At 55.4% G+C, this 25,823-nt stretch overlaps 8 protein-coding genes across 8 annotated transcripts; 2 read left to right on the top strand and 6 right to left on the bottom strand.

Moving 5' to 3' along the window:
* Nucleotides 1-346: 346 nt before the first annotated feature.
* On the top strand, nt 347-1,694 carry KVR01_006653 (uncharacterized protein; the record flags this gene model as incomplete). Its single annotated transcript, XM_044784072.1, has 4 exons — nt 347-707; nt 781-937; nt 1,007-1,109; nt 1,161-1,694. 4 exons carry the CDS (start codon nt 347-349, stop codon nt 1,692-1,694), a joined length of 1,155 nt encoding a protein of 384 aa, XP_044644084.1.
* Nucleotides 1,695-2,089: 395 nt separating this feature from the next.
* KVR01_006566 (uncharacterized protein) lies at nt 2,090-3,618 on the bottom strand. The gene has a single exon (XM_044783129.1). It carries the CDS (start codon nt 3,278-3,280, stop codon nt 2,159-2,161), a length of 1,122 nt encoding a protein of 373 aa, XP_044643997.1. The 5' UTR covers nt 3,281-3,618; the 3' UTR covers nt 2,090-2,158.
* Nucleotides 3,619-6,535: 2,917 nt separating this feature from the next.
* KVR01_007006 (uncharacterized protein) lies at nt 6,536-8,872 on the bottom strand. The gene has a single exon (XM_044792939.1). It carries the CDS (start codon nt 8,378-8,380, stop codon nt 6,731-6,733), a length of 1,650 nt encoding a protein of 549 aa, XP_044644437.1. The 5' UTR covers nt 8,381-8,872; the 3' UTR covers nt 6,536-6,730.
* A 2,099-nt stretch (nt 8,873-10,971) lies between these two features.
* On the bottom strand, nt 10,972-14,073 carry KVR01_007016 (uncharacterized protein; the record flags this gene model as incomplete). The annotated part of the gene is made up of 3 exons (XM_044788623.1): nt 10,972-13,301; nt 13,358-13,901; nt 14,011-14,073. 3 exons carry the CDS (start codon nt 14,071-14,073, stop codon nt 10,972-10,974), a joined length of 2,937 nt encoding a protein of 978 aa, XP_044644447.1.
* A 1,080-nt stretch (nt 14,074-15,153) lies between these two features.
* KVR01_006931 (uncharacterized protein) lies at nt 15,154-16,560 on the bottom strand (the record flags this gene model as incomplete). The annotated part of the gene is made up of 4 exons (XM_044782781.1): nt 15,154-15,409; nt 15,486-15,528; nt 15,594-16,276; nt 16,358-16,560. The coding sequence occupies 4 exons, from the start codon at nt 16,558-16,560 to the stop codon at nt 15,154-15,156; spliced, it is 1,185 nt and encodes a 394-aa protein (XP_044644362.1).
* Nucleotides 16,561-18,577: 2,017 nt separating this feature from the next.
* KVR01_007081 (uncharacterized protein) lies at nt 18,578-20,176 on the bottom strand. The gene is made up of 3 exons (XM_044784311.1): nt 19,622-20,176; nt 19,319-19,548; nt 18,578-19,249 (listed from the first exon to the last, which is right to left on the bottom strand). The coding sequence occupies exons 1-3, from the start codon at nt 20,052-20,054 to the stop codon at nt 19,106-19,108; spliced, it is 807 nt and encodes a 268-aa protein (XP_044644512.1). The 5' UTR covers nt 20,055-20,176; the 3' UTR covers nt 18,578-19,105.
* Nucleotides 20,177-20,372: 196 nt separating this feature from the next.
* KVR01_007017 (ribosomal lysine N-methyltransferase) lies at nt 20,373-24,737 on the bottom strand. Its single transcript, XM_044794950.1, has 2 exons — nt 24,423-24,737; nt 20,373-24,361 (listed from the first exon to the last, which is right to left on the bottom strand). Exons 1-2 carry the CDS (start codon nt 24,550-24,552, stop codon nt 22,938-22,940), a joined length of 1,554 nt encoding a protein of 517 aa, XP_044644448.1. The 5' UTR covers nt 24,553-24,737; the 3' UTR covers nt 20,373-22,937.
* Nucleotides 20,569-22,575, top strand: KVR01_006747 (H3 histone acetyltransferase RTT109; the record flags this gene model as incomplete). The annotated part of the gene is made up of 1 exon (XM_044794351.1): nt 20,569-22,575. One exon carries the CDS (start codon nt 20,569-20,571, stop codon nt 22,573-22,575), a length of 2,007 nt encoding a protein of 668 aa, XP_044644178.1.
* Nucleotides 24,738-25,823: the final 1,086 nt, after the last annotated feature.

Genomic DNA, 25,823 nt, shown 5'->3' with positions numbered 1-25,823 from the left:
CCGAAAACCTATTTTACACCGGATCCGCATACACATATGCATCCACATTGGCTGCATGGCCTCAGATCCCACATGATTCTTCCTTGATACCTGCCTGGCTTGCCTGGGTACCTAGGCGTGCTCCACTGGCAGTGCTTATCAATGGCATCACAGCTGTGGTAGGACAACCTATGCAGCTATGATGCGGGGAGGTTGGGCATTTTGAGTTTCCAGGTTGCCGGGGGTTGCCTTCGTGCACATGCATATCTGCTCCTCTTATCGTCTCGTCTCAGGATTATGAGTCGTTCTCCTGAACACAAGACCTTCTTTGCTCGGAAAGAACGTGGAATTCCGCGCATGAGCGAGCATGTCTACATCGACAATCAGCCCGGAACGGGCGCCTGAACTCGACCTCCCCGTGTCGAGCAACACAGTCCGTGTGCGAGCTATCGATACGACGACACGCATGGTCTGCTCCTCTGCCGCCTTTGTCCAGCCAGTCTTGAAAGGCCATGAGACGCTCAACTTCAGGACATTAGCCTTCTTGGTTGAGCACGAGGGTCCCTCAGGCACGCAACGTGTGCTCTTCGACGCCGGCTCCCGCAAAGACTTCTGGAATGGTTCGCCCAAAACCCAAGAGATGATCAAGGCTTGTGCACCTGGCATGGAGGTCGAGTATAATGTTGAAGAGATTCTCGTGGCTTCTGGCCTTGAGTTGACCAAGCTTAGTATGATCAGCCCGTCCGCGTAAGCGATGACGTTTGGTCAACTTTGTCACTGATTACTCTGCGCTGAGATTAGAGGCCGTCATCTGGAGCCATTGGCACTGGGACCACATCGGTGATGGCTCAAAGTTCCCTGGCTCGACTGATATCGTCGTGGGACCCGGGTTTGTTGAGAATTTCGCTCCGGGTTGGCCTACCAGACCTGAGAGCTGTGTCCTCGCCAGTGACCTCGAGTAAGACAAGCCAGTGCGATTGCCGTCGTTTGATGTATGCCATACTGAAGGCATTGTTCTTGAATCAAGAGGACACAGAATCCATGAGCCGGAATTTCCGCTGAACATTGGTGGATTCCGAGGTCACGACTATTTTGCCGACGGCTCATTCTACCTTCTGGATGTACCTGGGGTTCGTACACGTATCCTCTTCAGTCTGCAGCTCACTCTGACAAGCTGGTAGCACGCCGTAGGGCACATCTGTGGCTTTGCCCGCACGACTCCAGACACTTTCATTTTCATGGGCGCAGACTGCTGTCACTTCGCAGGCATGATCCGTCCTTCTCTTTATAACCCGCTACCATCAATCATCCCACCCGAGCAGGTGGACGCCCTTCGCCCCAAACCGTGCCCCTGTTCAGTCTTCACGGCGCACCACCCGGCTGCCAGCCAAGGGGATGTCAAGACTCGGACGCAACCCTTCTACAATATCTCGACTGCTCCTGGTAGCGCTTACTCTTTTGCCGCCGCTGCTCAGAAGACAGCAGAGCTGGTGCTATTGTTTGACGCGAATCCTCATGTCTTCGTATGCCTGGCCCATGACGGGGCTCTTTTTGATGTGCTACCATTGTATAACTCTGATCCTACCAGCGACATAAATGATTGGAAGGATAAAGATTACGACGAAAGGGCGAAGTGGGGATTTCTCAACGAGCTTCCTTACACCGATTACAGTCCCGGGCGTGGGCATCTTGTGCCCCTGCGTGAGGATACCTAGGTAGATAGACTCCAGCGCCGGCTGCGTGTGTACGTCAAAGGTCACGCAGCATGAAATATTCCCCTTTGTGGTCTGTATTCTGGGCTTGGACCGAGTGTAGGTTTTCAACAAATTTCTGACGTGTCTCCTTTTCGAATTATAATACCGTCGCCATTGGATTGTGTAGGGCCATATGTATTGAAGGTTGAAAATTTGACTTCAAAAGAAGCTTTGGTGACCAATATTCCATCGGTTACCTCGCATGCGCTTGGTCAATTTATACTTTCATCACCTACACTCAGGTGACTCCAAACTCTATACTATGGGGCCATCATCATCGAAAGTGCTCACTTTCAATGTTGTAGGCTTTGAAAGAACGCAATTGGTAGTAATTAAAAGCCTGTGGTTTCTGAAAATTCAGTATCAATCTCGTGTTGTCGCGCACTATTAATCTAAACAGAATACCAGTGAAGCCAGCTAAACCACTACAAGTTCATGTCCACAACCAATTTCCCCGCCCCTCCCTTATGGGAGTCTTGCACAAGCTGATTGAGGTCTCCGAGTTTGTATGCCTGCACCTCGGCCTGCACCTCGTACTTTCGTGCGAATTGCAACATCTCTCGTATCTGGTGATTCCTCCCGACGAGACTGCCAACCAGACTGATATCGCGAAAGACAAGGTCGGCCGCGCTGACCTCAAGCTTCTTCTTGGGGAAACTCACAACCACCATGGTGCCGTGGTTCCTCAATAAAGCCATGCCCTGGTCAAAGGCCGCCTGGGACTCCGGCAACATGATCGCCGCATCGAGGCCAACCTCTCCCTCGGGTGTTCCAGGTCCGACTTCACCCTGCACCAGCATCTGCATTTCCTTCACAGAATCCTTGCGTCCGTCAACAATATGCACAGATGCCCCTGCGGGACCGAGTCTGTTCTTGAGGCGTTCGAGCAACGCAAGCGCGGCGTCGTTGGCCTCCACCGCGAGGACTTCCTTGCCAAGATGCGCCGCAAACTGCACGCCCAGATGACCGAGACCCCCGCCGGCGCCCAGGATGGCCACCTTGCGAGCATCGCGGACCTTCTCGTGCTGCAGGGCAGACCAGATGGTGATCCCGGCACACATCAGCGGCGCGGCATGGACGGCAGTCAGGCCGTCGGGCAAGGGGGCAACCTGTCGGCTGTCGACGAGGCAGTACTCCTGAAATCCTCCGTCGCGGGTGAGCCCGAGGTTGAAGGCCTTGGGGCAGTATGGCGAGTAGCCCGGCTTGTCTTTGCCAGGGTGCGTACACTCGTAACAGGAGCCGCAAGGGTGGTATGCCCTCCCCGGGACGCCCACGCGCGTGCCGACTTCAAGTCCCGAGTCCGCTGCGTCGGGGCCGGTGGCGACTACCTCGCCCGCGAACTCGTGGCAGCCGACGCGAGGCAGGTCCTGAAACATTCCGCCCGCGGCAAAGACTGCGTCCGTGTGGCAGTATGAGGCTGCCTGGACCTTTATGAGCAGGTCATGGCCTTGTGGCTCGGCCGGCCGTGGGATACGCTTCAGGGTGTATGGCTGGCCGAATTGTTCGACGACCGCTGCTAGCATTGTCTCGTCGCCTTCGGGAGCCATGAATACCTTTCAATAGTCCTTAACGTACAACTGTGGAGAGATATCAGACGCTCTCTAATGTCTCTCGACCTGCTTGACTGTGCCCCGCGTTTGACGTACGTGCCGGGCGGTACACCAGATTTCTACCCCTAGGTAGGTATGGACTCTTCCAGGAGAAGGACCCCTCGAGATTGGTAAACTAATATGGAATGGATAAATAGTGCGAGGTTATGGTGGAAATTAACTATATATGTGAGCCACTGTCGCCTGAATTTCTTGCAAATGTATTGATGTGATTCTTCGTAGGCGCTTCCATTCGTCACCTGGGCAGCGCCGGTGGACCGCGGGGCGGGAGCAAGACACCTGTGTAGGTTTGGAGAAGGAGGGGCACTGAAAACCGGCAAACACGAGTTCAGAAGCATCACACGTTAAAAGTGAAAAACTCTTCTCCAATTGGGGAATAATGCTTCTCCTACCAGAGCCGGCTGCCTCAAGACTGGGCAGAGTCTTGGGGTGCCTGGTGGTTTCGTTCTTAATCCGCATCCAAATGGACTTTTCTCAACGGAGGACTACATTAACTACATCAATGATGTCTCACTGGAATAGTTTGCGCTTAGTCGTTGCCCGCGGCCTACATATGTATTTCGCCTGCCTCCGATAGCGAACATACTAAGCCTGCACTTGAACCGTAATGGCCGATCGTAGCCCAGACTTTGCCGCGTCCCCGCCGTCACCACATCGAATCCAATCCTGTGTGTCTTGTAAAATTCTCAAAAACCGCCCAGTATACATCTTGAAACGCCCATTGTCGCTAGTCGCGACCTATATTAAGGTAGTCGACCAGCCCTTGGAAGGATGTGTAGAGTGTTGCTGTTGCAATCGTGTAGGGCGAACTCCAGGGTTGTACTGAGTCCTCTGCGGAGTAGTAGTCTGAAGCTGCTGTCGGTAATAGAGTTCCGGTACCACTAGTCCATTCACCCTCCAGCTGCGTCGTGGATCCGACGGGAACTTCTGCCCGGGCAGTTAGACTTTCAGTGTCAATCTGAGGTTTCTGTTTCTCATGTGCACACCTCTGTTTATTCCCCTTCGCACTATCTTGAGGACACCGAAGCATAGTAACTGAACAATTACAGCATCATGTGAATCATCGCCTTTGTCATAGGCATCTACCTCTAGTAAACCCACTATCGAGGCCTGAAGCAGCCCTCCATCATTGGAGTTCTCGGCTTCAATCGCGAAGCTCAGGAGAAGCCGAGCCAGCCATTCTGCAATGTGAGAACTCAGCGGTTCCGACTTTGCGCACTCGGGCGGTCGAACTCCTCCATATAGTCCTTGAACTGCTCGATCATAGCACGATCGCTATGGTGTCGGTGCGCTAAGATGTTCTGCGTCCCCAGGTGATGGCTGTCGAGGTGGACCAGTAGTAATGTCAGGGCAGCCCATGAGGGCGATGAAGTCTATAGTCCAGCAACCATAGCAGCAGCGTGGCGCGTTGAAGCGGGTGACAATCCCCTTCGGCGAGGCATTGACACAGGTAACGAGTGGGTATTCTTGCTCGTGGTTGACTGACGAAGACCGTAGCATATATGGAATATGAATTCGGTTCAACAAAGTATAATGAAGCACCTGCGTAACAACAAATAGCCGTGGGGTGTCCCAGAACAAGACCTACGGGTCCTTGGCGGCTTCGATCACCCACAAGCCACCACTTGCTTGAGAGCTGTCTGGCGTCCTCCTGGAGCTCTGCACCCAGGCTTCGCGTCACAGTCGGGTCATGAGAGCTGGGATTAGACTTGCTGCGCTCCGGGATACGGAGGCGATCATGCAGAGAATCTGTTCGATACGACCCGAGTGAATGTAGCTCGCCGGCATTGCCTCGGAAACCACCTGCTCAGGTGGGCATGGATCGGTCCAGCAAGCTCTGGGTAAGGTTAAGCATCAGGGGAAGATAGCGATCATTGCTAAATTTTCTAAACCACATTGTACGCGGTTCCTAGTGTGCGAGTGTTTCTAGTCTTTTGTAATGCATCTGGGCTTGTGTTCTGTCGAAGCCCATGAGCTGTACAATACTCACCGCTCTCCGTGCAGTAAGCCAGCCTCGACGGAAATTTTCAATACTCGGATGCTAACTACTCTTCATCATTAAGCACTCCAGGCCTTCAGTAGTCCCCATAAATCTGTCGTTCTTTTGGGTGACTATCGAAGTGGCAATGCCAAGAACCAACCGCTCCATAATGGTTTGATCGATTCGAGATACTGTTGATGCCGCCTGACTGCATGAAAGTGGCGAGTAGAAGCATACACCTCGCAAGCAACACTAGATGTGCGCTCAATCAGTAGGGTCCCAGCAACGTTTCGGCTGTTTTCAATCCACCCTTCTCCAGCACCCAAAATGGCGTGGTCATAGTCAGTCTCATGCGGGAGGACAGCAAGTGGTCGCTGGCAGTGAAGATACCGATGAATTGTTGAAGACCAGCGAGAGTCCACGTGCTCCCATGGAGGCAACAGTGCAGATAGAGAAGGTATCAGTCATGTAATTGGCGATGGATCCCACCATAATAGTGAGAGAAAACCCGATTTCCTGAAAAAGTAGTGCCAGGAGAGAAGATCTCGAATTTGTCGTCACATCCACATTCACGACCGCGATGCTGGAATTGGACTCATCGTCTGACGTTCCATGTTTGTCGGGACATTTCGCTATTTGAATCGCACACGTACGAATGCCTCTGCTGGGGATGGGGAAATGGCTTCCCACGCTTGCATCCATCGCTCTACCCGACTACGCCACTCCTCCCCTTTTCTTTTGCTGTCTACGGCGAAGGGTTACGGACAATACCCCAAGCACCAATTTCTTCTTTAACGGCACAGAGTTTGTGCTGGGTTGGAGATAAACATGAAGATTGTCTGAAACAGCAAGACCACAGGCTTCGAGAACGGCGGCGCGGGAACCATCGAGCCCTCAGAGTTTGGCCGCGGCGGCTGACTTATGGGGCGGCCTCGATCGCGGCTATCGGGTTTCCTAGGTAGCCTGGCGAGCGACCGGGACAGGACAAGAGCGCGGTGGTGCTTGGGAATGATCCATGGTTGGGCTGAAGCAGAACCGGGAGGATTTGGGGCGGTTCATCATGGCGAGGTGTTTGGCTGTGCATGTTCGAGAAGGAGTTCGGTTCAGGGAAGGATGATGCGATTGCTGCGTTTGAGTATCTCACAAGTGTGACTCATGTTGGCAAGGTGTGCATCCATATGTCTTCAATGTTAGTTGTTGAGCTAGAATGCCTCCGTTGTGATGCTCATAATTCATCGATATTTTTTGGAATGCTTGTGTGATGCTAGTGAACAAAAAACAAAAATGCATCGTTTCCTCCCGGGTAGTACAGCAGGGAGATTATCCTCTGTCTAACCTTTGTTCCCATGGAAATCCAATCCTTCGACTCCTTCTAATTATGGGCCCTTTGGATGCACAAGAGCAGATCACGACGCTTCCTGCCACACCACGCGGATGAGGCCCCTCCCGATCCCGTCCTCGTCTCGCCGCACATAGTACATGGTGGTCGTCCTGGCCGCCTCGTCGCGCACGCTCTTCTCCACGAGGAACTGGACCTTGCCCTCATCCCTGGGCTTCAGCGGGTCCAGGCTGTGCGTCCAGCTGTCCTCGATGTCCCAGATGGTCTTCTTCCAGGTGTGCTCCATGGCCTCGGGGTGCTGCATGGCCAGCTCAGTCTCGTTGTAGCTATACCGGACGATGCTGAAACCGTTGGCCATCTGCCAGCCGTCCTGGAAGCGGAAGTTCTGCAGGACGCAGGGCTTACCGCAGACCTCGGAGACGGCGGCGATGGTGGGCAGGTCGTGGTGGTGCCAGCTCTTCCAGTGGTGCACGCTGACGGGCTGCTTGCGGACCGCCTCGTAGAAGCCCGTGACGTCGGCGTGCAGGTCCAGCTGGAACAGGCCGTGCTCGATGTTGAGCTTGGTGGTCGTGTGGCGGTAGACGCAGTCACCGACGATCCAGTCGGCGCCAGTCGGGGTGTCGCCGCGGTCGTCCCAGCACGACTGGGCGTGGGGGCCCAGCTTCTCGATCAGGGGCCGTGACATGAAGACGCCGGCGCCGCCGATGGCGAAGAAGCCGCCGTTGTTGATGTTCCACTTGTTCTCGGACAGGCGGCCCAGGTACCACTCCTCGGCTGGGTCGTACTTCTTGAGCATGCCCATGAGGGTGTTCATGTCAAAGAAGAAGGTGTCGTCGTCGATCAGAGCGACCCAGTCCGTCTGCTTCTCCACCGTGCTGCTCAGCCACCCGAGCAGCGACAGGTACCTCTCCCCCCAGCCCTTGGCCGACTCGACCAGGAAGAGGTGTCCGATGCCGGCGTCGCGGAACATGGTCTTGATCTCCTCCGGGGAGGGCTCTCCAGGGCGGGCCTCGGTGTCCTGGGGCTCGTGCACAACGACAAAGCGGGCGTTTGTGTTTGCGGCCCAGTGCTTGAAGTTCTGCAGGGCCTCGGGCATGCGGCTGAGCAGGGTGGCGACGCCGAAGGTGATCCTGGAGGCATCGGGGTCCTTCTTCTTGGGAGGGATAGTGACAGTGGTGGTGGCGGGCGGGATCCCGGGGACAGGCGTGTTCAGGGCAGTCTCGTTGAAATCCGGGGCGTCGAGGCGGTGGGATGTGAACTTGGGCAGGGCGATGGGCAGCTGCTGCTGGAGCGGGGAGGGCGTGAAGATGCCATAACCCTGGCGTCGCGAGTGGTCGGGGCGGGAATGCTCGACCTCGGGCGTTGTTGGAGGCGCAGGCTTAGGCTTCACGGAGACGGGGTTTGCTGCGACAGCGGGCCTGTTCTTGGCGACGGGCGTGTCACTGATGTGCTGTTGGTGCTGCTCCTTGACCCTGATGTTGAGGGAGGCAATCTCGACCTCTGCGCCAAAATCCTTGAGGCCAAAAAGTTCGATTCTTGGGCCGCTGTAGACGGGCTTGGGCGGAGGCTCCTCCTTGGCTGGTTTTGGTTCGCTGTACAGGCCTGCGCCTGAGCCGCCTCCAATCCTGAAGAGGAAAAATAGCACGAAGACGGCGAAGGAAACGGCGGCGACTAGTCTAGATCGCTTGTTGGCGTATGACATGAGGGCTGTGGCCATTGCGACGGGCGGGATCCCGACGCAACGGTCGGGTGTTGAGCTTGTTGGTGGCGGGGTTGGTTGTCTGGGAGGGGTTGCCAACTTGCGGCGTGGGGAGGTTGTTTGCCCTCGTCGGCTGTGTCAGTCGTTGTTACCTGAACGGCAGCATGTTCGTCTCGTCAGCAGCTGAGAGACGAAGTCGTCGTCGTGTCTTGTCACCGAGAGAGTAAGACGAGGGTGGTGGAGGAACTAGACCAAAAGGTAGCAGCAGGCGCGGTTAAATTAATGTTAAAATGCGGCGCGACAAACATATCGAGAGGGACAGGGCCAGTCACAGGGCGGGCGAATGCAAGAGAGACTTGGCTTCTAGCCCGGTTTGATCATTTCCAGACGATGGCTGGACGGGGGGCACGAGACTGGCAGACTGGCAGACTGGACAAGTGGGCGGCCGGGCAGGATCTGCACTGGTTGGACTGGTTGGATCTGCAGGCCATGGCCCCCCTCTCCTTCCTTCCTCCCGTCCTCCCTCCTTGCCTCCCTCCCTCCCTCCCTGGCTTCCTGGCTTCGTGGGTGGGTGGGTGTGGGTGCCTGGGTGCTGCGATAGTGCCGGGCTGAACTGGCTGATAGAAAAATTGAGGACGGACCAGTACCATAGAAAATGGAGAAATGCATATTACATGCATGGACATGGGATGACGGGCATCAGAGGTGCCTGGATGGGCAGAGGTCCCCTGCAACATGTATCGATTAGGCCAAGCCCCACGCCACCAGGTACAACGTCCATTTCACCCACGAATCCTTCCTTCTCCAAGGCAGCCAGCCAACCAAGCTGTCAGTCCTGTCTGCCTGTTTGCCTGTGTTACCTAACCTCTCCTGTTGCTGCTGTTCTGGTCCAGCATGGCGTCTGTTGTACATGACTGTGGAACACCCACAAACCTGACAAGCACATGCCCACATGTTTGTCGATCTGTGCTCCACAGACATGTCATCATTTGAGCGTGGGGTTACCAGCTTCTTCTTCTTCTTGTCGACCAGCACTACCAGCCTGCCAGCCAGGTCCGTTACAGTAGCTTCAAACAGCACGCCATCAGGGCCATCCAATCTTTTCCACTCTGGCCTCTTTCATGCCAACTGCCAATCGCCAAGAAACGAAGCCCATCAGGGATGGCGTCCCGTCCCAGGCTTGGCTTATCTTCCCAGGGCCAGAGTAACACAAGGTGAGAGATGGCGTCCGAATTGAGTTTGAGATAACGTGCTGAAGGCGTCAGCATTTTGGCTGTCTGGCAAATGGCCCCCAATCTCCACGCCTGTCCCGCCTGTCCCACCCAGCCCACAGCCATCGCACCCTGCAGCCCTCGGTCCCCATAGCGCCCATCCGATATCCACCCCTCACCGAGCTTGGCTCTGCTGTCGACTGCTGGGCCACTGGCTGCACCGGCGGTTAATCAGTGCTCTGCTGTGGCCTAAAATGGCCCGTCCGCAGGTCCGTCATTTGCACCTCACATCCCCCCGGCCGATTCCAATCTCGGCCCCAGATGATGAGATTGAGATGTCTCATTATTTCCTGCACACCTCACCCACCACACATCCTCATCTCGCCAGACCACACCAGACCAGCAGCCCAAGATCCGCTGGAGATGCTCAACATGATGTTGGCGATGGCTACCTGACAGCCGTTCCTTCTTGCACCTCTCACTTTTTTCGTACTTGGTTTCCGGTTGGGCCTCCGGGGGATTCTGGTAGACATGATGCTTTGTGTACGGTGATTCTGGGATCAAAAATGCAGCATCAGGGGCTATTTGAAAGCCTTATTACTTATTCTTTGCACAAAATAGCAGCATCTTAATATGGTTTGTTCGATATAAATACTATGTCTCTTGAGGTGGACTCAGACAGGCGTGCCGGGGAGTTACTTAGGGAACGCAGCCCACGACGTCTCCAGCCTGCACCATTCAAGTCGCAAGTGGACATAGCTTCGACATCCACAATGCACTCTGCATCCATCACCAAGCGACTTCGTCGAAATTTCGAGGCTACGCCGCGAGCTGGGTGGATGGGGAAGCTTGGAGGGAGCCCTCAGAGAGACAATCTTCACACCGATCTCTTCCCGCGAGGCCAGAATTATACGTGGAAGTGCGTGAGCCTAGAAGAACTGCCACCAATTGATGGATCGCCCTTCACCTTACAAGGCTCACTCCACTACTCTGGTGGCTTCTAGCACAATGGATAGTCTCCAGCGCTGTGTTCTGGCACACGGCTCAAGTAAAATCAACGCTGGGAATTCCACTATCAATCTGAAATGATGCTAATAATGAGTATAGTCGAGAATTGATCTCAATGCGCCCAGTCAAAAGCTCAACGTGATGCAATTCTTCCACTAATTGACCTTCGTATGTCAATGCGCCCAGGGCCATGAAGAGAAGACTTCGAGCTCCAACCGCCCCTATGAGGATGCCCGTATCGTCGCCATGATTCCAAAATATTGGTCTTCAAGACGATTCTTGAAACCACCGCCCAAAAAGAAAAGACACCAATGAACCCATTCCCCATTCCCATTCCCATTCGGCAGCGTGAGTCGTCAGCTGCGCCGCCACCCTCGTCGAAGGGACCACTCAGAGGCCAAACAAGTTCCGCAGGTCCTCAAGACTGAGCTTGGAGATCTTCGCAGCCCCCTTCTCGCTCAGCGCAGCATTAACAAGCATCTTCTTGCTCTCCTGCAGCGCGACGATGCGGTCCTCCACCGTCCCCGGGATCAGCAGCCGGTGCACCGTGACGGGCCTCTCCTGCCCGAACCGGTGCGCCCGGTCGATGGCCTGCTCCTCGACGTACGGGTTCCAGAACGGCTCCGTGACGATGACCTGGCTCGCCGCCGTGAGGTTCAGCCCCGCGTTGCCCGCCGTGAGCGACACCAGCATCACCTTGACGCGCGGGTCCTCCATGAACGACTTGACGGCCGCCTCGCGGCCCCCGGGCGTCATGGACCCGTCGTACCGCGTGTACCGCACGCCCGCGCGCTCGATGGGGATCTCGACCAGGTCCAGGAACGAGGTCCACAGGCTGAAGACGAGCGTCTTCTCGCCGCCGGGCCGGATCTGCTCCAGGATCTCCATGATGGCGTCCGTCTTGGCGCTCGAGATCCACTCCTTGCGCAGCCGGGCCTTGTACGCCGACATGGCCATGCTGCTGCGCTGCGCCGCCTGTCGCTGGTCGGCCATGGTCACCACCTTCTTCTTCTTCTTTTTCTGGGGCTCTTTGCCCTTCCTGTTGTGCCTGCCGGAGGAGGACGCCGCCGCCGTTCGCGACTTCTTGTCGATCCTGCCGCCCAGCGTGGCGGAGGATGACTTGCGCTTGGGCTTGACACTGTTGCGGTTGGCGCGGGAGTCATCGAACGCGCCGTCGGTCTGGAGGAATCCAGGGCTGCCGAATGAGGCCATCCCCCCCTTGCTATCGGCTCCGTGATCCTCATCACTGCTATCTCCGTCTTGGTCACCATCGTCAAGATCCACCTCGTTATCGTCGCTGACGTTGACATGGTCCACAACGAATCCTCGAAGGTTACCGTTCTCATCAGCATCATCTTCGTCGTCGTCCTCTTCATCGTTATTGTCATAATGGACCCACTCGCCAACTGGGGGGGCCTGGGGAAGCTCGACGGTGGGGATCGGACGATCTTTCTGGTCGTCGTCGGCGTCGTCGTCCTCGTCGAAACCAATAGCTGAGTCAGGGACGTCAGAAAGAAAGTTGTAGCACACGATGTTTGTCGGGGTGATATTGTGCTCACATCCCTCACCGGGGCATGGGACAAGGGCCTTCTTCCTGGGACCGCTGCCATCATCGTCTCGATCATCCATGAGATCCATGAGCCCCTCAGTCTCAACGACAGCCACGCTTGCGGTGAAACAGCCACAACAGACATGGTGGCCACAAGGAACCACGATGACAGGGTTATCTGTCGCCTCGTTGCAGAGAGGGCACACGAAGCATTTCTGCTTCTTGAGCCTCTGCAACACCTGTCCAGGTAGCTTGCATGCCAATTTCACCATCTGCTTATCGTCGAGCTTCGCTCCATCGGGGATGCCAATGTTCTTCAGGAGGAACGGGTGATCGCAGGCCTGGCGCAGTCGTAACAGCAGTATCAGGATGTGCATGTAGTTCTTCATGACTGCCCCGTTGAGCAGGTACTTGTTGAACTGCAACTGTTGCTGCACCTCCAGTGCCTGGTAGAACTCCCGTTGCTCGGATTTGAATTCGACGTACGAGGGCATGTCGGTGCGCGGCGGCAGCTCGATGATCGGCTTCCCATCGAGCATGCTCTCTTTAGTCCGCCGAAGTGTGAAACTCCTGAAGAGGGCTTGCAGCTTGACCATCGCTTGGTCCCTGCCGTCCCCGTCCCACTTCCTCAATGGCCTCACGATCTCCTCGCTGAAGCGCTCCCACTCGTTATAAGGCGCAATCCCCAGGAACCGTATGAGGGGAAAGATCTCCTCGGCTCGGTTCATGAATGGGGTTCCGGTCATACAAAGTTTGTACTCCGACTTGATCTCTGCTGCGGCCTTGGAACAGTAGGTGCTCTGGTTCCTGATGTTGTGTGCTTCGTCCAAGATAACGCGGTGGAATCTTGTCTTGTTGGCCAGGAGCTTCACCTTCATAGGCTTCTTGAGCTCGTGTTTGTTCTTGAACTCGATCTGCAGCTTGGCATAAGTACAAAGGACAACGTCGTGTTTGAGCACATCCGCAATGGTCATGTCTTTGATATCGGGACCGTGAAAGACGAGGGTGCTGAGCCCGTACTTGGGCCTGATCTTGGTATGGATTTCTTGCTCCCATTGCCTGAGAAGCGCCAGCGGGGCCACGATGAGCGTTGTCTTGCACTTTGGGTTTTTGGGTGGGTGAGCCACGATCAGTGCCATTGCCTGTATGGTCTTTCCCAGACCCATGCCGTCTTGGGAAGAAGGCTTTAGCATATCCACTAGAAATGAGATGGTGCTTGTAACATACCTGCAAGAAGGCATCCCTTCTTCCTCGGGTCTTTCTCCTGTTGCAGCAGATACGTAAGACCAATCCTCTGGTGCTCTGTCAAGATACACGCCATCTGCTTGGGCGATTGCCTCCTCAGTCTTGGAGGGATGTTCACCTCTGACGGAACGACTAGATTCTGATAATCATCTCGGGGTCCATCATCTTGGAACACTTGCGTGCGGCTCGAAGGAAAGCCCACGTTTTGGACCAAACTCTGAGGAGCCGGCGAGCTTGTGGGGGACGAAAAGAAACCACTCGGTGTGGTTCTGGAAATAGCTGGGCTGCCTTTGACGGCACTACCAGAGCCAGTGCCCTGAGGCGCAAACAAAGCTGAGCTGCGACGGACATTGATCTCGGGGTCCTGGCTTGAAGCTGGATGCTGCTGATTCTCCTCTTTGCTGCGCCCAAATCTGGTAGCTATGAACTCGTAGTCTTGCACAAGTTCTTTCGCATCGCGTAGGATGAGCCGCACGAAGTCCAAGTGATCCCTGGGATTCTTTCCACTCGCGACCGGATTCAAGACCTGCTCTTGAATCATTTGGCCTTTCCTTGGCTCATCTGGGAATCGGATCTTTTGCTCCCCATTAGCAAAGGGTTGCATGGACGGTTTGAGTTCGAAAGCTTCTACTTGCCTGAACATCTCGAGCAAACCTCGCGAGACTGCACTGTAGGCCGAACGGCTTTTGTCGGTCCATGTTTGCCTCGCGTGCTTTGCACGTCGGAGTTTCGGCAGTTTGGGATAGCGGTCGTGAAAGTTGACAAAGTTTGGGATTATGTTCGGGCAAGTGAAAAGCACAATGGTGCAAAAGATGAGATGAGATGGGCCGGATGATCTGATCAGGTGTCACGAGCAAAAAACTGGGTTGGGCAAGGATAGGAACTAGGAAAGGTTGGTAACATGCGAGTGTGGTCTGGAGGAGTTGGGACCATGCAGCTCTAACTCAACAGACAGGTCAAGTCAGTCGAGTGAGCGAGTTTTGTTCGTAAGAGGTGGGCAGGACAATGTCAGGAGGGATCATCGGAGGTTGGACTGCTCTGGGGGAGATGGGGATGTGTGGGAGGTTTTGCAGTTTGAATACTGGTCTTTCCTGTTCTGTTCGTCCGATAGCGTGTTCACAAAGTACATGGACCCAGGGTCTCTTCTCCTTGCTGGATCGTAGGCTTTGGGGCTCTGTGCTACCTAGGTACTGGAAGGTGTCGGATGGGAGAATGTTGAGGAGAAATTGTTTGAAAAAGAGGACCAGGTCAGGCCAGGTGTACTGCCTGAAACCTGAAAGCTTTCTGGTGTAAGTCGAATGCTGCGCTGTTGTGGAGAGGCAAGGGGTTTTGACTTGCTCTTGGTGCAAGTACGGCCAGAGTCGGTCTGCGATATGGATTCGGATATCAGCCGCGCCCCGGCTCAACTCCTGTTAGCTGGGGTGCATCCAAGCAGAATGAATTGTTGACCAGCAGTTCGCATTTAAGAGCCCTGGAGGAAGCTAAGTGGTCAGGTCGTGTGGACTTTCTTTCAAGGCTCCGAGAGACGTTATTTTTGTAGGGTCTTGGCCGCGAGAGGTCTTTTAGCATGAGCAAGGTTAGAACCAGACTTGAACACAAATCTGTTTGATTTCATTCTGAATATGCTAAGATCATATGTCTTTATTTCGCAGCTAAGGTCTAGCCAAGTTAACCCCACTTAAGACATGAGTAGAGGGACATGTTACTGGATAAAAAAGCCTGTATTCTTGCAACCACTAACCATGATAAACGCTCCTGGTATATTTCACTGCAGATGATTAAACATAAACATAGCAAAACGGGGAACCCGTAAGGCCCAATGTGCTCCCCGCCTGGCCAATTGTAATTGGCGGTGATGCAGTGAGCACACCCATGTAAATCTCATCGGTGAGAGACCCGTTCCGACTCGGCGGGGCGTTGTTTCTGGTTATGGTTGCGCCGACAACCTCTGTTCGTTGCTCAGGGTGGAGGTTTTGCCAAATCCAGAACACACGGTCGATCATCGCATGGTTAAGGAAGAATATCGGATCGCCCCTATGAGTTACAGGTCAGTACTAATGTCTCAAGCCATACCGAGATCGTTTTCAAGTTGAATGGAAGTGCTACTGACGGGCTGTTAAAGAGATCACCACCAGGGTCGCCAGCGGTGATAACTGTGATGTATGTATTAGCAGAGTACCTAGATACATTCCAGGAAAACGGCTCTGAAATAACTTACAATGCGCACCGCCATGCACACCGTAGTCCCCAGCAGAAAAGTTACCTTGCATGGCGAACTGGAAACTTGCAATGTCATCATGGGACGTCAATAGATTGGTAAGATTCTGCTCCGACGTCCAGCGTGTACTGGTCCAGTTTGTGATATCCCGCCGTAGGCATCGCGGATTCCACTTGAGCGTGTCGTTCGCAGGCACGGCAACAATCCCCTCCGCAGCCAAGAGCGGCGAGATAGGCCCAAGATTGACCGTCATGTTTCGGAACGGGCCCGTATCCACACAACCACCGCCATCTCCCGGCGGGATGCAGTTCCCAGGGCGTCCCGCAGTGCAGTTGTGAGCGGCGAACACGCCGTTGCCGCTCATGCTCCAGTCACTGCCGTCGAATATCTCAGAGTGTAGCGGATCGTCGGCGCTCGCAGCCCAGTCCCAATAAGGGAGCGCGCCCTCGTAGCCGCACTCGTTGATGAGGGCCTGCTCGTAGTTCCAGGCGAAGGTGCGGTGCCACGTCAGGAAGTTTGCCGTATTGTGGATCGTCTGCGTCTGGTTGATGTGGATTGCGACGTAGTCGTCGTACCGTGACTTTGCCCCTGGGGCGATGCGTGGGTCGGTGAGGGCGGGCTTTGACATGAGGCACAGTGTGGCGTTGATGTATGCCATGCGCTGCTCTCGCGACAAACGTGTCCTGCGTCAATAGAACCGGATTAGCGCACGTGGTCTTCTTAATGGATGCCTCGGTGCTCATGGTAGAAGGTAATCTACCCACCATTCCTGTCTCCGGGCTGCCGTCTCGAAGGTACAATCACTGGCTGGTGTTGGTTGGGTTGCGACATAGTCATTGAGAATTTCAAAGGCTTGGCCGGCGAGGGCGACACTTCGACGTTCTTCGTGGCTTTCTCCTTGTACGCCGATGGCCAGAACCAGCCAGAACAGGTGGACCCAAACTGGAATTTGACGGATAATACCCATACTAAAAGATAAAACCCCGAAGGCTTGTTGGTGTAGTCAATACATCAAGACAAGATCAACAGACGAAATGGATCCGGCAAGATATTTGTAAGGTGCTCTGTCTTGGCTTCCTTTTTATTTAACTTCGTCTTGACCACTGTAGAATAGCGCAATTATCTGGTTCCGCTTCTATTACGTATACGTCCGAAGTAGGGTTATTATATCCACCTGGGCAGGTTTCTCAGCGCAACTGAGTGACTCGCAGGCCGCTACCATCCTGCCTCAAAAGGTGCCTATGTTGGAATAAACTTCGTCGTTGCCAAGTTAATTATGATTCGACCCACTCACGAATTTCCCTTGATGTGCTCATAGTCCGTTCATGCATATCGTGTAGCTGAATCGGGGCACATTTCGTGGAATCAGAATAGACACAGTAAATTACGCACTGTGGTTTGTGAGTGATCATTGGTATCACACTTCGGGACTACCTTGTTAGTGACAAGCTCTTCCCTTTCAATTGGGCCGGACATGGCGTAGGGACCGAGAAAAAAGAGTCATATGATGCTTGTACGGACGGGCCGTACAGTCCCCCGTAAACCCCGTCGATCGGGACGACAATTCCCCTGAATTAAATTGAGTTTGTCAATGCACTTTGAATGCTTCTAGGGATCCGGCATACTATGATGGATTTTATCTACGATGTACTATGCTACCAGCGGCCCAGATTATTCAGTTCATCATTGCTAGCAGAAACGCATGTGTCCATGGCCTCTCCCGATATCATCGGACGGTGATCTGGTTGGTTAAGCCGTATAAGGCTGCGACAAGCTTACCTGCGTATCTGTCGGTTCACCTCGGCCCCTGAATCGATCGAGTTCGGATTTAGAGTTTGCAGCATATTCAACTCCTGTCACCCATGGACTCACTGGTGCACGGCTCTCACCTCGGCAGCCTGAGTCAGATAGAGTAATGTCAGTAGTTTGTCCGTCTTCTTCCACCCAAATTTAATACAAATAATTGCTTGTAGGCGCGGTTGCTATCCACCTCCTCCATACCCACTAGCTAGAATTCTCCAAGATACCTTAATTTTCTGAATATAGTAATTCTTAGCTCTAACAGGCTACATTAAGGTATTTATAGATCTCTCTCTAAGAGTCTATAAGGCTGAATATATAGTTCCTTTCCTATCTAAAATACTATAGTAGATACCTTTAAGAACAAGTTTAGCGACCTTCTAGTTAACACCGCCATTAAGACGGTGCCCCTTAGCCTTCAAATGTTGTCTGTGTGTCGCAAGGCTGAGGCTACTTGCCACTTATTATATTTTTACTGTGACGGTACGGGCTTATAAATGGTAGTTTTCAAGTTTGGGCAACTTGGAATTGTGGTCTTTTGGCCGGGGCGTCTGTAGCGTACCACTCTACGGATCCGTCTCATTTACCACCGTTAGCGACACTGTATGTTTTTTTTTTCAACACTGGGTCTTGAGCGTTTGATACTTTATGAATGCGCCATGTGTGTCTTCGGACGTATGCGGAATAGAAGCGAAACCAGCTAAAGGTAAAAGAGCACCTGGGCAGGTTAGCCTCCGTGACCGGCTCTTGGGGAGAAATTTTGAGACGCTCCTCAGCCTTCTGGACCTCCCCAGCATCCTCCTTTGTGATGTCGCCAACTAGCGGGCGGGCTAGGTCGCCGGCCCTCTCTAAGAACTTCTCTTGTTTGTCATGCATGTATGCTTTGGGTGGTCGTCGCGGCAGGCCCGCCCTTGACTCGGCCACAGCCTGTCCTTCTCTTCACCTCCGATTAGATTGGCGAAGCCCCTTTTTGAGACACAGGGGTACTTTAGACTGCGCGGGCCTTCAGCTCATCCTTGGGTAGGTTTGCGTCCGCCATTCTATTGATATTCAACGGGATGACTGATATTTGATGTGTGTGTGAAACTTATATGTGGATTTCGGCTGTGCTGGGAAAAAGTGAATATCAATTCTGTCAAGGTTTCTCTAGAGACAATCGTCATTGACCTGAGCACCGGGCTACCATGATACTTAAGTAGGTATGTTAGTTGTTTGATGAGCCAGAGGAATGAGGTTGTATGGGCGACGACTTCATGTTGACGCTTCCCTCGCATTGAAAGGGTGCAAATAAGCGGACCGCTCAAGTCGAATGCGCATGCATGTTCATCCCATCCATGTGGTAAGTGGACTACTACTCTGACAGGACCCTGATTTTAGAGAATAGCCAAGGAAACAAAAACCGGGACTCCTAAGGTTCTTCGACTTGCGAAGAAGGCATGCCAGCGTTACCAGTTGCAAGTTCCAGGACTGCACGGAACAGCCAGTGGTATTATATCTCAATGCCTAGATACTGGGTCTCGGCCAGCAGTCTCAGCTGGGGATCTTAAGATGCCATGATTTCCTTGGCTAAAGCAGCGCAGGACTTGCGTTGAAGTCCTACAATGCTGCGCGAGTCTTTCCAATAATTGTAATATTGGTCCCCAGTATGATGGGTCCGCACATAAGCAGTTATTGGGTTGTACAGTGTATATGGTACATCGTTATGCGCTCATTCAATGCTTTATCCGCCTGATAACTCTCTCCCGAGCAAGTTTGGCCGCAGCCTCGGCTCCGTGCTGCAAGGAGACTGCGCCAATTATGGCAAAGATGGAGGTGGCGAGGACACTTTCAAGACCTGATCCTTTCAGGTTGTCGGGCTGTGATAGATGGACAGGTAAGCCGGTACTCTGCGACAGTGTAGACCGGGTGCATTGGCATCAACTCACGTTCCTTGGCTTCCAACGCATCACGTCGTTAAGCTTACTGCTCAACCCAACATGGGCGAGGCCGGATAACGTGACAATATCTTGAGGCCGGGTCACGCTCAATTTGTCGACGTTCTGAAGGGCAGGAGATTCGTAGTGTTTTCGCTTCCATGGGTCGTTCAGGTAGTCATCTGGCCCCCGGGGCGAGGTCATGATCTCATGCATGGCCTCGAGCACAATTATTTGTCGACCTAGAGCCAGTTGTTCCGTTAAGCATACGACACAAGCGGAAGAGCTCCTCGAGACAGAGAGCAAACCACGCACCATAGAAGGCTAATCTTGTGTTGAAACCTCTCCGACCGAAATCGAAACTCTTGTGTGTGACTGCCAACCACTTGATCTCGTCGGGCAGCAGTTTTGAGCCGTTCCGCCCGAGGAATCGCTCGTAGAAGTCGTCCAGCTTGGCGGGGTCCTCGTTGACGCTCCATACCGACCGGAGCGGGTTCTTGGGGGTGGCGAGCGAGAAGCCGTGGATGCCCTTCAGCCTCTCTGGAGTGTACGACCACCTAGGCCGTGCCTCCTCTATGTCCTCCTCGGATATGGGCTCGTTCAGGGGGTCGTTCTTCTCGCGCAGGGAGGTCGGGTGCCGTGCTATTTGGTGGTTTGCACGGCACGCTGGCCGGGTCGCTGCGGGTCTGATGGGGCGGAGGGCCTGTCTGGAGGTAGACCAGACCGTGCGAGAGGTGTTGAGCGCCATTTTCTCAGGAGCGATGGTTGGAGAGGGGCTGGCGCATTCCCTCGTGGTCGAGCTGGGCCTTGGAACCGCGATCCTGTCACTGACGACTTCGACAGCGCCCAGCTTTCGCGACGGTAACTTTTTCAGAGCTCCCGGCAGGCTAAAGACGGGTGGATACCTAAGTAGGTACCAAGTACTTACTCTGGCAAGTCCGGTCTCAGGGGCCCGACCGGTGCACGGGCCCATTGGCTGCACCTGCACCTGCCATGCAGGCCTGGCCCACTAGAGCTTGGTTCAACGCGACTCGGTTAAGCTGCTCCTTACAGTCCCAAATCGCGCCCGCGCCGCGACGTAGGGCCAGGGAGGGCAATTTGATCGCGTCGTCAGCAAGGACTTCGCATTGGACGGGCCGACCCAACTTGCTTGGTTGGCTGGGTTGCTGGCTGACTGTGACCTATTCGCCGGATGTTTCTCCTGCAACAATGCAACAATGCCTCCGTAGCACTTTGCAATCCAGCATTTACTTTCAAGCAACATGTTCTCGGCAGCTTCTCCAAGTGCGCCGCCTGGCTCGAAGCAGCAGTGCAGCGCCGCCTTGCTGAGCAGGCTCGCCAAGGCGCTCCCCAAGGGCTACAGGTTCACAATCAACCACCTCTCCACGCCGCCCACTCGCACTGATGCTCTGCACTCAGCCCCTCCTGATGCGCGTCCCGACCGCACCTACCGCGAATCCCACTTCCTCGCCGTCAGCGTAGATGCCACCTCAAAATTGGCATCGTCCAGCACGCCCTCGTCGCCCTTGACGCCAGGAGCTGGAGCCGCCCACGATTCCAGCCCACCAGGCCGGCAGGTTTTGGTTCTCGGTCTCGAGATCTACATCTTTACCACAGCATGGGCCAGCACGTTCTTCGTCTCCAAAGCCGACTCCACTGGCTACCTGAGCCTCCTCAACCTGCCCAAGGGAACGCCCTCCCCGATCCGCGAGATCAGCTCCGCGTTCCTGTCGTACCTCGTCGAGCAACGCCGTCGCGACAATGTCCAGACCATTGTCAGCCTTTTCGCAAGGGCGCAGAACCAATACCTCTTTCCTGGGAGCGTGGAGAACAAGGACAAGCACGTACTGGACGACCGAGGACTGGTTAGGTGGTGGTGTCGCGTACTCAATGCCATGATGGAGACACAGAACACCCACGAGGACAAGATCTTCCGCCCTTCCAACAAGACCGGCAACTGGGAGGATATCAAGGGGTATCTGGTCGTCCCCGGTCTCGACGCGTATGAGCTACGAGCTTTCCTACCCCGAACACCCAATGCATCGTCTAATTGGGTGCTCGGACATCCCCTGGAACGTGTCTCGCACTTTGCTAGAGAGTACGACTGGGTACCACCCAGGTGTCTAGTGCCCAAGTTCCCGGATGATCCAAAGTCTCGCTTTCGCGATGAGCTCGATCTCGAGGCCTCCAAGTCGGCGCAGTACGAGGAAAAGGGGCTCTGGCGGAGTCTGACGACCATGGATCAGTTCTGGGAGATGATGGCCTTCCGACAAGAGTGCTCGAGCGGACATATGACGGGATTCATTTGGGTGGTGCTCGAACCATATGGCTGGGCCGAGCAGAACACGATTCCGCCCTCGTCTCCCACCAACTCTCTCATCACACCAAGCACCTCGTTCGACGGGTCACAAGCAACACAGCCGTCCACGCCCCCAAGGAGGCGCGAAGTTGCTCCGGGCTCGACTCCAAAATCAAGCCCTCTCAAATCAGCAATGACTCCGGGCTCCACGCAACAGACTCCTACAAAGCAGAGCCCTTCCAAGAAGAAGAGCGGTGCGAAGCCGAAGAGGCCTATTTTGAAAGGACGAATTGTTCCCCGTCTGCCCCGTGTCAAACGGCATGCTAGAAATTACGTTCCCGACATACCTGTTTCGACATCTTACTACCACTGGCCTCCAGAAGGACGGGGCACTCGGATCGCGGCGGAAGCCGATTACAAAAGATCGGTCGACCTGCTGACCAGGTTGGATTTCGAGACCCTGGAGCTGGCCACTGCCAGCACCAGGAGATGGATCAACGAGGTCGGTGGCGGTCAGAAGTGGGCAATGGAGGTTGTCGGCTCACGGCCTCTCGCCGCTGCACCTAACTCAACGGCATCGACTGCGATCAACAACATGGCCAACCTTGTGCGCAAGAAGGAGCGGGGAGCTGCGGGTGATGCAGCGGGCGGCGATCGTGCCCCTGGTCTCGGATCTGCCTCTGTGCCTTCACCCGCAACCCAGGGTGGGGTGACCATGCTTATGGCCCGGAAGAAACCGAAGAAGGAGACGACGCCGCCGCCCCCACCATCAAGCGAGGCTGCCAATGTCCCAGCTGTCAACCTGCTCGTTCCCCGAAAGAAGCGCAAGGAGTCCGAGCCTGAGGAGTCTGCACCAGTGGGAGACGGCGTTGCCGCGGCAGGTGGAAGCGCCTCGAGCGCGACAAACGAAACACCAGCTGTCAACACCCTTGGTGGTGGTTTGGTGCGCAAGAAGCCCAAGACGGCTTGAACACAGATCTCATTTTAGATAAACTTCGTTTTGCGGAGGGAACACGCAGCTTCGCAGGAGCAGGCAAGCTTGGACTTGGACTCTAGGATAGGTGGATACCCCAAAGGCATGAATAGTTTTAAACTGGTGCGGCGTTGCGTCTGGGTGTTTGGCATTGGCATATTCAACTACACAATACACGTTCACGTAAGATCTCAGTTTGACTCACAAGGGAAAGATATCCCTCAGTTTATGCATTTGCAACCGCTGATGCGATCTCGCGCGCGTGTGTCTTAATGTGTGTGTGTGTGGGTGCGCGCGTGTGTGTGTGGGTATGTGTGGGTGGGTATCTTGAGATGCAGTGAGATTCAATAAGACCGACCTCACACCCTCCGCCGCTTAGCGTTAGGCTTTTCGCCATCACTCTCGGCCTTTGCCAACTCGGCAAGCTTCGCCTTGACGGTCTCGGTTGCCTGCCTCAGCAGGGCCTTCTCACCTATCCTGACGTCCAGGGCCATACGCTGCCGCCGAACCTTCCGGTCCGCACCATCGCTGCCCTCCTCGTACTGCCTGAGGTCCTGCTCCAACGTCGTGGCGTACTGCTTGGCCCGCTCCTCCAACGCCCTGGCGATGACAGAGTAGATGATCCTGTCCCGGGCGACCTTGTCAGGCACAGCCTCGGGCCTGACCTTCTTGACGGCCTTCATCACAGCCTTGAGCTGCTCCACCAGCTCCTCGGGAGCGCCGGCAGCGTTCCCGACCTCGGCCACCCTCCCTTCGGAATCCGGGTCCTCCGCGCCCCTCTCGATAACAAAGGCCTCCTCCAGCTCGTCCTCGTCCAGCGCCCCCAGGGCCTCATCCCACTGCTTCGCGGGCAGCGGCACCTCGGCCCGCAGGGCGGCGAGCACGGGCGCCCAGGCGAGGTCGACGAGGTTCCAGCGCCTGTGGGCGCGCGTGACGTACCCGTAGCGCCGCAGCAGCTCGCCGTTGCTCAGGGGCCCGTAGTAGTTGAAGATCTCCTCGCCGGCGGCGATGGGCCGCAGAGACGTCGCGGTCAGGGCGTGCTCGCCGTGCTCGATGTGGGCGTTGAAGGTCGCGTCGGCGTTGAGTATGTCGGCCATGGGCACCATGCCGAGCATCGTCTTGCCCTCGCGGTCCTCGACCCACTCGTCTTCCTCCTCCTCCTCCTCCTCCTCCCCGGCGTCGCTGCCCGGCGGCTTGTTGCCCTCATCATCTTCCTTCTCCAGGTCGAAGGCGTACGCCATGATGACGCTGCCCATGCGGAAGGCGAGCTGGACCAGCTCGTCGTCGCTTAGCTCCGCGGTGCCCTCGGGGAAGAAGACGGTGGGGTGGGCCCTGACGACGGGCAGGATCTTGGTCCGCACCATCTTGTCGGCCTCGTCCCTGCCCACCTTGCCGGCGACAGGGCTGGCTTGCAGCTCGGCCAGCTCGTCGGCCGCCCAGAACATGGGCGTGCTGAAGTCATCGATGGTGGGCAGGACGTCCAGGTACGGCCTCCACGACGAGTTGGCGCCCTGGAGGTACTCGTAGATGAGGACGAGGATGAGCGAGGTCCACGAGTCCTGGGACTTGTCGTCTTCCTCGTCGTCGTCGTCAGCCTCGTCGCCGTCGGCGTTCATGTCATGGTCATGGTCATGGTCATGGTCATGGTCATTGCCATCCTGTTCCTCGGGCGTGCTGAACAGGCCAGGGATCTTGGCGGCCAATGAAGAGGTGCTGGTGCATATGATGGACTGGCGTGGGATGGTGAAAAGGACCGTATCCGGGGAAATGTCGGTCTTTGCGACTGCGCCATGTCAGCCCGGCTGGATTTGTCTATCGAGGGTGTGCCTGCTCTGCTTACTCACCTATGCCACGGCCGGCGCCCCTGTCTCTCAAATCTCTGACCTCGATGTCATGGTGGAAGGTGGTGCCAGGCTGGGCCCTGAACCAGGTCAGGAATTCGGATGTTTTCTGGTCGAAGGTGTGCTGCGTCATGGCTGGACGGTGCAAACTTGTTTCTGGCCGTGCTGGTGGAAATTGCAGGAGCAAGCAGTCTCGGTCACTCAATTTGTCACTCAGTCTCGATCAGCCTCTCCACAAAGGCTGTGCTGCGCGATACTGCGTCCACAGTAGTGGTGGGAGACCACAAAAATTCAGCGTGTGAGGCCCCACAATTCCCAGCCTGCCAGCATCCACAATCCCACCTCCCAGCTCCCGGCTGCTGATCTACAGGGGGACTGCAACGCTTGACCAGGGATGTCATGGACAAGCTTCAGCGCCAAGCCGGCACGTCGATGGGTCGGTGGGGACATGGAGTAGAAGGTTGGAAGGTCCCAGCTTTGATCTTGGCACCGTTGAGCCTCGTGCCTGCGTGCCTCTTACAGCTCTGTCTGGCGAGGCGTGGGCCCGTCGTGGTCGATATTTCCGTCACGGTCGTCATGGCCCATCGTCTCAACCAGCCGTGACGGCGGCCCAGCCTCAGCCTTGGCCTGCCCAACACAGCTCAGAGGCCAGCCTCGTCTCGTCTCGTCTCGTCTATTCACGGTGCATGACATCAAAATTCGTGTTGATGCCCAGACGGCTACCGACCAAGCCGTCCCTTGTCTGCGGGGGCTCTTGCCTGCCTACGGCCGACCTAGCTGAAGCCTTGCCTGGACATACAGACGTCCAAATCCCCACGATATGGGCCGTTATAGCCCGGGGTGCTTCAGCTTCTCGGCAGTTGGGCCAGGGCTGGCAGCTCGATGCCACCCAGCCATGGCAACCCTTCGAAGCATCTACCGTCCTTCTCCCCCCCCCCTGTGGTCTGCAGGGCTCCTCGTCCCAAGTTGCCAACCCCCTTCATCCCGTCGTCGACAAGGTCTCTGGCCTGACCCGGTGTCAGGTTTGGAATGGTCCCTTTCTTGGCTGTGACGGCGTGGTAATGCTATCACGGGTTGGGCGAGGTCTACATGGTGACCCGTGGCAGCACTGCCCATTGTCACCGCCAAGCCGCAGCGATGACAGGCGCGCGCTATTTACAACCTCGCTGCCGTCGCCTGCCCATCACCATCACCATGGCCATCGCCGTCACCGACGCTGTGGCCTCGTGACACGGGCCTCTCTCACCGAGTTTATCTCTGCGCTGGATGAACATCCCCTCTATCTGCAACAACCCCGCAAGGCCGCTGAGATTACTGAGATGCACGCATATTGCGTCCAGCTAATTTAGTCCCATCTTGTCGCACGCGGCATGGCGGCATGGCGGCATGGCGGCTTCGATTCCC

This window comes from Diaporthe batatas, assembly GCF_019321695.1.
Source record: "Diaporthe batatas strain CRI 302-4 chromosome Unknown Contig00007, whole genome shotgun sequence".
NCBI classification, from domain to species: domain Eukaryota; kingdom Fungi; phylum Ascomycota; class Sordariomycetes; order Diaporthales; family Diaporthaceae; genus Diaporthe; species Diaporthe batatas.
The sequence above is the reverse complement of the archived record's forward strand: the minus strand, read 5'-3'. Positions and strand labels throughout refer to the sequence as shown.